This window comes from Microtus oregoni, unplaced genomic scaffold (assembly GCF_018167655.1).
Source record: "Microtus oregoni isolate MIOR12 unplaced genomic scaffold, Mior012 000046F_ref0000063, whole genome shotgun sequence".
Lineage (NCBI taxonomy): Eukaryota > Metazoa > Chordata > Mammalia > Rodentia > Cricetidae > Microtus > Microtus oregoni.
Genome location: NW_024543220.1, coordinates 16,593,971 through 16,604,325, shown reverse-complemented (window position 1 = coordinate 16,604,325; position 10,355 = coordinate 16,593,971). Strand labels below are relative to the sequence as shown.

Sequence of the window (10,355 nt, the reverse complement as noted above, 5' to 3'; positions counted from 1 at the left end):
GGTACCCTGCTTCTCTCTTGTTATGGATCCCTCTGGCTCGCCGTAGACTTGCAATTAAACAGGGATGTCATACATAGTCATTCCTAATAGGCGATGTCCCCCAGGCCTTGTTAGGGATGATGCAGTCTGTCGTTGTCTCCAGGAGCCGCAGATTCTAACCTGGAAGAACTGTGAACATCTCACTGTGGCCTCTGGAGGATGCCACTGAATGATACAGACTCTACAAAAATAATCAGGGTTACTAATTCATTCTCTGGGAGCTGTGAGGGATAATAACGACACACTGAGCTTGTGGTTGACTTTTATTCTCACAGGCAATGAATTCATGGGACCGACATGGGGCTACTGTGAGTTGAACTCAGTGCCGAGGCGACTCTCGTCCTGAGGAGGGCTGTGGCATCCTGAACTTGGAGAGGTCCAGGTTCAGGTCCAGGAAGGTGTATGTATTGTAGTCATGATGCTGCAGGTTCTTGTAGGTAGTGGCATCCGTCGGCTCAGGGGCCAGAGTGGGCTCTGTAGAGGAAACAGACAGGAGAGCGGTCAGACACCCCTCCATCTGAGCGCTCAGGAGGCAGAAGTCCCCACAACTCCAGTCTGACGTGAGAGCAGTCTAACTAGCAGGGAGGAGACCCTGAGGACCCCCATGTCTTCAAAACAATAAAAGAATCGCCTGAAAATGCAGGCTGAGATTTATCATCTTACTGGTTAAGAACAATCACAGCACATGAAGGCAATGCTGTCATCCTAAGACACCCACCCCTGGTCCTGCCACAGAAACCTTCTTGAGATTGCATCACAGGCCTGCCAGGACACAGGATGACTCCGCTTTGATAACAAAGTGGCAGTGTCCTAAAATCACATCCCTTTGCGTATTTCATCACATCTGTTTGTGATGAAAACGGCCATCACAGATCTGAGAAAAAGCTGAGTGTCCCAATAATGATAAAAAAAAAAAAAAAAAAAACATGGGAGGAAGGTGCAGTTTTGCTGTTTTAACTTTTTGGGGAAAATTGTTGCTACCTTCAGACTCATAGACAGAAATGAACAAACAAACACACACACTTAGCCTTTTATCTTAAATGGGAAAAATTAAACCTATATACCTAAATACTTGATAAACTTAAAATTCGAAGTGTGGGACTGAAGCAAAAGGACAGGGCTCTTCTGCAATGCAAATGCAACCAAACAGGAGACAAAGCTGGCGAGGGCCACGGGGCAAGGTCTGGGCTGACTTCCCAAGGCTCTAGAAATCAGGTCAATAGAGCTGTCTCAGTCTCTACTCACAGTGCAGAAAAGCTATGCGCCCTAACAACTTAAATACCTACTTCTCTATTCCAAATCCAAAAGCTGATTCTCATTGTTTAATTTACAAAGGGGAAAAAGAAAGAAAAGAATGTCTACTGGAGCTGGCCTCTTCTCTACATTGGCAAGCTGAAGCTCTTTGGGTGGTGAAGGCGCACCTTCAAAGCCATGGATTACATGGTTATTATAGGGGAGGCGACAACAGATGGAGTCGGGGAATTCCAAACTCTTTCAAAAGCCGCTCACCTGTAAGCAAGGAGCTTCGGGCAAGGACCACTTGTGAGCCTTAGCTGCCAGCAAAAATGGTTTGGGGGCGGGGAGCAAGTTTGTTTCTGTAGTGTTGGAAACTGAGCCCAGGCCCTTCCTCACTGGCTGAGCCCCACACTAATCTACATCAGCAGCCCCGTGAGGATTTGTTTCCCCTAGAAGCCCCCAGTCCTGTATTTTCATCCTGGGTTTGAGGCACTCCTCTCCAGTTGAGACCAAATCCGGAAGCTGCCACAGTGTCAGAAGGGCAGGTCCCGAGGCCTTAGGACGTCTGCCGTGCACTGGTACCTGGTGTATTAGTGAGAGAAGGGAAATGGAAAAGGAAGAAAACAAATGCTGTCAGCATCCTGGAAGAGCAACAGTTAGCACACTGGGAAGGGCAAAGCCGGCAAGCAAGGGTGGGCTCAGAATGGCATGAAGGTGCAGGAAGAAGGTCTTGTTAGCGATGCTGCATCTTAAGCAACTCTCATCTTAAGAGCTGCAGATTCTAAAATCAAAAAATTCCTGTTTTCCAGTGAGCTGCCGGAGGATGTCACACATACGCAAGAGCACGCAGGATGTCAGGAGTATAGTCCTCCTCGAAAAGTTCCTCAATAGAAACTCACTGTAGAAGATGAACAGCCCATGGTGCTGTAACTGTGAAAAGACCATGGGCGCGGTCCATGGCTGCCTACCTGCTAATACTTACTTCAACTGTGAACAAGGTTGCTAAGCTGCCTCTCTAGTTCAGTCCACCTAAGGGCCACCACCACCAAGTGACTGCTGCTCCTGACCCATGCAGTGTCACAGGAGACTCTGATTTCCACTCAGCAGGAAGTTGGCCAAGTTCATGAACTATGTGCTTAGGCACCCTCCAAGGCTAAGCGTGGTGATGCTAAGTTATCAGTTTCCATACATTACTGTCTAAGAAACAGCCGAACAGCTGGATGGTGGTGGCTTGTGCCTTTAATCCCAGCACTGGGGAGGCAGAGGTAGGCAGATCTCTGTGAGTTCGAGGCCAGCCTGGTCTACAGAGCTAGTTCCAGGACAGGCTCCAAAGCTACAGAGAAACCCTGTCTCGGAAAAACAAAAAAACAAAAACAAAACAAAGCTACTTCTAGGACAGGCTCCAAAGCTACAGGGAAACCCTGTCTCAGAAAAAAAAAAAGAAGAAAGAAACAGTCGAACAAGGTCAAGCGGCGCACACCTGAACTCAGCACAGGGAGTCAGAGGCAGGAGGATCAGGGGTGGCAATGCCAGTGTCAACCATCTAGCAAGTTTGAAATCGCCCTGAGCTACATTACTCTGTGCCAAAGAAATAAACAGATGAAAATAAAGATACTGCTTTCTAAACACACAGACACTCAAGAGGGTTCTACAGAAGCTATACACCCTAAAGGACAAGGAGTCTGAACCAAGGCAAGGTGTACCCTGAGAGTCGCCTGGGGCTTCCTGGAGTGGGCTTGCATCAGTGGGCGGAGCTTCACCGACTGCTGCCTGGAACCTCCCCTCTAGCTGTGGTTCTGCTCTCTCTTCAAAGGTATCTTTCTTCTGGACAGGAACTGTCTTCGAATATCCCACAGGTGTCTGATCTTCCAAGGTCTCCACCTTGGCCGTCAAGAATCCTTCTGGCACCTGCTTCTCCAGGCTTTCTTTTCCAACCGGGACCTGAGGAGAAGCTGCCTTAAATTCAGGCTTTGGCACTTTTGGTTCCAGATGTCTGGCTCCGGCCATGGGTGTAGTGGCTGCTAGCTGTTCTCCTGCGCTGGTCTCTTGTGTTCTCACTGTGGGCACTGGGCCACTGGTGAGCCTTGCAGATGACCTGGCCTTTGTGCAGTCGGGTAAGATTTCTTCAGCTTCAAGCGGCTTTGGGCTTTCCTTCTTGGTCTTACTTGGCCTGAGTTTCCCCTGCGGGTGTTCTTCCTTCATGTTTTGGTCCAAAATCTCACTGGACTGTGATCTGGATGTCACAGGGTTGGATCTGGTTTCTTTGCTGTCCTCTATAGGCTTGGTGATGGTCCCTTTCTTCTTTGGCTGCTGGGACTTCTCTGGGTAGGTGACATCTGTACGTGGCTTTTGCACCTTGGCTTTCTCTTTTGCAGGTACAGTGATGTTAGGGACTCCATTCTGGAAGGGCCGAGAGGCCTCTGGTTTGTAAGACCCTGCCTTGCCTTTGCTTGCCACTCGGGGCTCCATCTTTGAGTCATGTCCCTCCCCATCAGAGTCTGAATCTGAGGAGCTGGATGAGGAAGATGAGGATGAACCATTTGTCACCTTCTGCTTACGCCGCTGAGCCTCTGAGTCAGAACCCTGTACTCGGGGTGGAGACAGAACTTTCTGAGGAAACTCTACCAAAGTCTTTCTTGACAAACGCTTCGAAAGCCTTTCATCTGTGAGGGGCAGGCTGCCATGAGGGTGTGGGCCGGCTACAGCCCCACCTGTGTTCTCCACGGCTGGGTAAGGACTGTGTGGAGACGCACTTTTGGACATTGCTGCTGCCGTGTGGGTGGCTAGAAGCTTGCCCCTCTCCTCTGCTCCCACCACATCTGGGAAACGGCATAAAGAGGAACATTTATTATTTAACGGACAATTCAAAGCCATAGAACATCGCATTGCATACCAGCATGTTATAATGTCATCCAGGTAACTGACCCAAGGGAGGTTCCAGGAACCTCCCTCCCCACAAGCTGGGGCAGCAGCAGGAGTGGGCAGAATTGCCTCTGATCAAAACCTTTAAGGAGGGTCTTTCTCACCAACAAGGGCCACAAACTGACTCCATTTCTCACACTTATGGCTTCCCAGATGGTATTTTTTAAAACGATCTCACCCAAATTTAAACAAGTTAAACTCTAATGCAAGTATTTTCAGTTGACTATACAAGTTTTCCAAATGCATAATTTCTTGAAGTGCTGAGACCACTCAAGTGTTTGGTGCTTTTCCAATATTAAAAAGGTGCAGAGTCTGACCTTTCTAAACAAAGCAGCAGCGGTATAGACAAGAGTCTGTTGGCATACGAGTAAAGCACACCCCACGAGGAAGAGTGTGGAGGAGGGAGTGGCAACAGCTTTTCAAGGAAAGCTGCCCTAAAAAGGAAGGAAAGTCCTCAAAATCCCACAGGTCACATGGGGACTTCTTCAGCCAAGAAAACAAGATTTGCAAAGCCAAAAAGTCTAAAATAATTTAATACCATACATATCACTGGAAACAGCTGTTAAACTGCAGAAAAAGCAGGGCAACAGAAAAACCTTACATTTCATAGACACTTAGGAAAGAGCAACAAAGAAACAACCGAACAAACAAAACCACATCTATTAGAACTAATTTTACTCCGTCTTTGCAAGTGCCAATCTTTCTAAACATATGGATCAGAAGAAAAACACAGGACAAGTTATTAATATGGAAAACTACCCTTCATACCTGAGTGGAACCAAACATTCTCCAGATGAACAGATCTACAGAGGGGCTACATCTAGGCTAAAACCGCCTGCTTCCTCCTCTATGGCAGAATCAGGACTATGATTAACTATGATTAACTGAACGGGTAGGAACAGAGAAAAGTGAAGTTTCCAAGCCAGAGAATGTGTGACAGGACTGTGAAAGGAAATGACCGAGCGAGAGCAGTGGGTGACAGTTGAAACCAGCGAAGACTATGTCTGTCTTGGCCTTGGCCATTTAGAGCAGGGATTGACAGGGTGACAGCTCCAGGTCATGCCGAGTAGGTCGGCAGAGCACGGCAGCACATACCTGCTCTCCCTGGGCGTTAGCCATACATACAGCTCAGATTCCAACAGCCACAAGTATGATTTCCCAGCCCCCAGGCCAGCAAGCCCACTCATCTATACCACTATTTCTCTGAACTTGCCTCTCACAAACAGGAAATGACCTTAGGGGTGGGGTGGGGTTCAGCTGGCACAGTGCTAGCTCAACAGGCACAAGGTCCCTGGTTCGAGCCAAGCACTGCAATAAGGCAGGTGTGGTGAGATTCTAGCACTCTGGAGATAAGAGGCAGGAGGATCATAAGTTCAAGGTCACCCTCAGCTACGTGGTAAGTTTGAAGCTAGCCTGGCCTATGTACGGCTTCTCAAAAATTAAAAAAAAAATTAATAAAGTTCTCAGCTAGCTATTTTTGAATAGAAAAACGACAGACTAACTCTCCTGAAATATGTTTAGGATTTGGGGATTTTGTTTTTCTGCTCTTGATTGGACCCAGGGGCTCAGGCACACTAGGCACACCGCCACCGAGCACCATTCTCCTTGAGATTTCGGGAATTGTAATGAGCTCCAAAACTACATTCTTAGGGTTGAGGTGTAGCTCAGTGATACGGCATGTGCTGGACACATGAAAGGCCCTGGTGTCAAACCACAGCCTTCCACCCCCCAATACACACACAGAAGAAAAATTTACATCACAGGGTATTTACCTACAAAAAGGGAAAATCATTCCAGAGCATCTTAACAAGGAGACTCCGCTGTATGGAACGAGAAGGCCTGAACAGTTTCTCTTCTTCTCATTGGCTACAGGAAGAATTCCAGGGAAGGATAACGGATGCAGGAACTGGTTTTGCTTTTGATGATGGTGTGTGTGTGTGTGTGTGTGTGTGTGTGTGTGAGAGAGAGAGAGAGAGAGAGTATTTCTGGCCCGCCCAAACCCAGCCCTGGCCTCATCCTTTGACCCTTAGACACAAGCCTGCCTATGGACTTAGAGTTGTTCTCAGGGGTAGTTTCTGACCCGGGCTGGGGACCAAGAGCAGATGCAGTAAGCCCTGGGGGCTCCCAAAGCCACTCTGGACTCTGATAGTTTCTAATCCCTGGGACCTCAAGGAAAAACACAGGCCTACATGTGGCTATTTGGAAACATTATTTTTCTCTGTACAGAAATTATTTTAAGTTATAATATACAGGTGTGATATACACAGAAGACAATTTACTTCTGAAGACTATCTTCCACCCCAAAGTGCACGAGTATACATACACTTAAGTGCACAGACAGACACAGGCACACACAGCCCACATTTCCATTAGCCCCACAGCACTGAGGGAGGTGGCAAAGCTGCAGGCTCAGATGATCTTCCCAGGTTGACATCACTTTAACTCACACAGACACTTTTCTTGTCTGTTTTTTGAGACAGGGTTTCTCTGTGTAGGCCTGGTTATCCTGGAACTCACTCTGTAGACCAGGCTGGCCTCAAACTTACAGAGATCCACCTGCCTCTGCTTCCCAAGTGCTGGGGTTCCAGGTGTACACCACCACCACCACCCAGCTCAGACACTTGTTTTTATATAGAAGGTTCTTAGATCCTAAAATTCATTTAGTTTAAAATCATGTACCTAAACACCACCAGAGAAGAGGACATAGTTAGTATTGAAATCCAACTCACCAGTAAGAGGTCAGAAGCATTCCAGGCTATGTAAAGCCCTGGGTTGAAATCTATAGCATGCAAAAATAAAAGACCATGCCACATACAGGCCATGACTTAACAGGCATTCTTGTTGGAGACATTTCTTAGGTACACTGGGATTCTATGTGTTGTTATTGTTGAATAGCCCTCATGTTTAAGATTTCTGTTTTTCAATGCATCCAAGAGGAAAAGAACACTGTATTTTAAAACCAGGCAGGTTTGGGCAGAACAGAATCAAATCCCTCTGGAATTCAGGCCAGGACACCTTTGCCATGTCTATGGACACTGAAAAGATTAAGAACCTTAGGTTGTGTGGCTGGTCAAACTCGTTTCATGCTAATGACTTTGTAGTCTCTGCCCCTCCAAGACCATCTTTAAAATCTCACCTTTGGGTGCACTTTGCTTCTTGGGATTTGGTTTTATTCCCTTTCCAATCTTCCCTGACTCTGTAGAGAGGGATACCGTAGAAGACAGTTCTCGGAACACCCTTGCCTCCAGGAATGCAGCCTGGGGAGAGTCAACAGGAAGGATACTCACCTTGATGACAGCCATTATAATGTGAGTGCTATATATTAATATTCATGTGGCACATTTATTACAATGTTCATAACATATGGGAAGTATGAAAAGTACAAAAAAAAAAAAAAGCTGCAAGATAAATAAACGCAAGTTCCCGAGCAACCACATCTGGGTAAAGGAAAGCATCTTCATTTCCCCATTCTCTGCAAAAATTTCCCAAAATGGAAACTTGGAAATTTAAATAATAACAGCAATAATAATAAAAAAAACTTTGCCAGCTTCTTTATATAAAACTTTAGAGCATCTTGGTGAAGAGCCTGTAGCTTGGGGCATAGGGGTAGACGACAGGCATGCGCTACTGGGAGAAGCCCTTGCTGCTACTTGTCCTACAAAGTCCAGGTGAGATAGACCTGTACTGACATCGGGGAAAGGAGGGAGGTGCTGGCCTCTGGGCCTCTGTCATCACTTAAATGGCAAGGTGCAACCCTCACCACCAGGATCCTGGAAGCAAGGCCCAGACTTCTGGGTCTAGACAGGGCAGACCATTTACTCCACTGACTTACTTTGTTACTCTACTGAATCACTACAAAATACTATGTTTCTTTTTTTGCAAATTATCTCCCTACACTTAGTAACACTATCTGTTAGTAAACACAATGCAACTAATTGCTTCAGAAATGTTACAATGTAAATGGGAAGACTCCTAATTTCCCCCGCAGCCACTAAGGTATGTGCTAAGTCTAAGCGGCTCCATGCCGGGCCCAGAAAAGAAAGGGAAAACTACTATTACATTTGATTCTTCGCATGTGTACAAATTATGTGTATCTTTACACGCTGAAAAAAAATTGCTGGGAACAAGATACCTGAAGGAGTGTTTAAATAGTGCCCATCTGACGGTGGGGACCCTAGGTCACCTGTAGTATTTTATTTTGCTGTGAGCACTTCCTGCTTTGAGGATGGTTCAGTGACAGCACTTGACAAGCAAGTACAGGGCCCCAGGTTCCATCTTCAGAACCCAACCCAAACAACCCCCAACACTGGTTTTACAGAGAAAGCCAGGTTTCTTTCTTTTTTTTTTTTTTTTGGTTTTTCGAGACAGGGTTTCTCTGTGGTTTTGGAGCCTGTCCTGGAACTAGCTCTTGTAGACCAGGCTGGTCTCGAACTCACAGAGATCCACCTGCCTCTGCCTCCCGAGTGCTGGGATTAAAGGCGTGCGCCACCATCGCCCGGCCCAGGTTTCGTTTTTAAATCAACCAAAGAGCCTAAGCTTTGCTCCTGCAGAAAAAGACCTCTCCGGGTCAGCTGAGCACAGGCCCTGGGACCCGTCATCGTGGCACCAAGCCCACGGGTACAGCTGAGGGTCAGGCTACGGGCCGGGGAGGTCGCGCCCGTATGCCCTTTACCTTCAGCGCCCGGATTCGTCCTCCCCGAAGCAGGAGAGAGACCGCCATGGTACAGACGCTGCTCGCCGAGGTCGCCCCTAGGTGCGTGACCGGCGCGCGCACGCACTAACCCGAGGCTCCGCCCTGCGTTCACGTTCGCCAATCGCAGGCCAGGGTGGGCACAAGCGACTGAGCGCGCATTTCGGGACTTCCCGAGGCCCCACCCCTGAAGGAATTCACCAATCCTAGGTGGGAGCGCGCGGGGACCGCCCCTGGGCAGGTCTTGCTGGAAGTCCCGCTCCTTCATTTAGGGCCTGCCTATGCTGCCCTGATGTCACCCTTAACTGTACTTGGCGAGGTTTTTGTGAGTTTGTTGTTTGTTGGAGTCACAGCTTCGTGGTAGGGCGCTTACCCCGTAGGAGCGTGGCCTTGTAAAAACAAATCAGAAGCTGGGTATGGTGGCTCGCACCTTCCATTCCAGCCATAGGATAGTTCAAAGCCAGCCTGTGCCTTATACATCAGCTTTAAGGATTATAATCAACATATTGATTCATTAATGAAGTCAGAACACTCCCTCCCCTCAGTAACCTCACCAGCTGGAGACCAAGACTTCAACACCCGAGGCTTATGGGAGAACCTTCCTATCCAAGGTATAGCTGTGGAGTACGTGTTGTTGGTTAAAAATTCCTCCTTCCCGTTGTTGATTGATGCCCCCTCCCCCCAAGGTATCCAGTGCACCGTAAGTTTTTCATGCAGATAAATGTGTCCATACCTCCAGTTTCCACCCAGGAAAGCTCCCTTCCACAAGCTGTTAGGCTTTGGATGGTAGTGCAAGGGTTTAGGACACTAAAATTAATTATTGGAGCTATTAATGTCATGTACGGGCAGACGGGAAGCAACAGCATGGTGGGAGCTCCGAGGACCATTCAGTTCCCAGAGACAGAGGGCGTGGCCAGGTCTCTGAAGGGTGGAACCAGCCCATGTCGGAGCCTTAAGGGATGGGACACGTTTTTGTGAAAGGAGGGGATTGGTGTAGGCTGAGCAGAAGCTAGATCCTAACATTACAGCCTTACAATATCCTTTGAGAGTGACTGGAAATGGGCCTCTGAGCAACATCTGGAAACCCACTCATGTGGCAGGATAAGCTGGCAGAGTCACGAGTTCCCTGACCTTGGCAGAGCACAGGAAGGCAGAAAGAACAAATGCAGGTCTAGACAACAATGCATAGTTCACTGTCTCTAAAGGAAGAAGACACAAAGAGTGTGCTAACAGAACTGTCCCCCTCTTTACCCAACTCTTGTCTCCAGGGGACCTTCCCATGCAACTTCTTAAAGTGAGCTTATGTGGAACTTATTTATACTCCAACTCCCCCATCCCATCCCCATCCCACCCCCATTCCCGTCTGCCACGTCCTCCCACCCCACGCAGTTCCCAGCACACGCAGAGGATTGTGGATCGCTACTCTTCCTGTGAGTTTATCCCCAGATAAATAAATCTTTGTAAACAG

The 10,355-nt window shown here is 47.8% G+C and overlaps 1 protein-coding gene across 2 annotated transcripts; it reads right to left on the bottom strand.

The window, feature by feature from the left end:
• Nucleotides 1–289: 289 nt before the first annotated feature.
• Ndufv3 (NADH:ubiquinone oxidoreductase subunit V3) lies at nt 290–9,003 on the bottom strand. 2 transcript variants are annotated; one of them, XM_041635085.1, is made up of 4 exons: nt 8,870–9,003; nt 7,334–7,454; nt 2,979–4,094; nt 290–513 (listed from the first exon to the last, which is right to left on the bottom strand). In XM_041635085.1, exons 1-4 carry the CDS (start codon nt 8,915–8,917, stop codon nt 359–361), a joined length of 1,440 nt encoding a protein of 479 aa, XP_041491019.1. In that variant the 5' UTR covers nt 8,918–9,003; the 3' UTR covers nt 290–358. The 2 variants fall into 2 exon arrangements, with proteins under 2 accessions (XP_041491019.1, XP_041491020.1); XM_041635086.1 differs by lacking the exon at nt 2,979–4,094.
• Between the last annotated feature and the right edge of the window lie 1,352 nt (nt 9,004–10,355).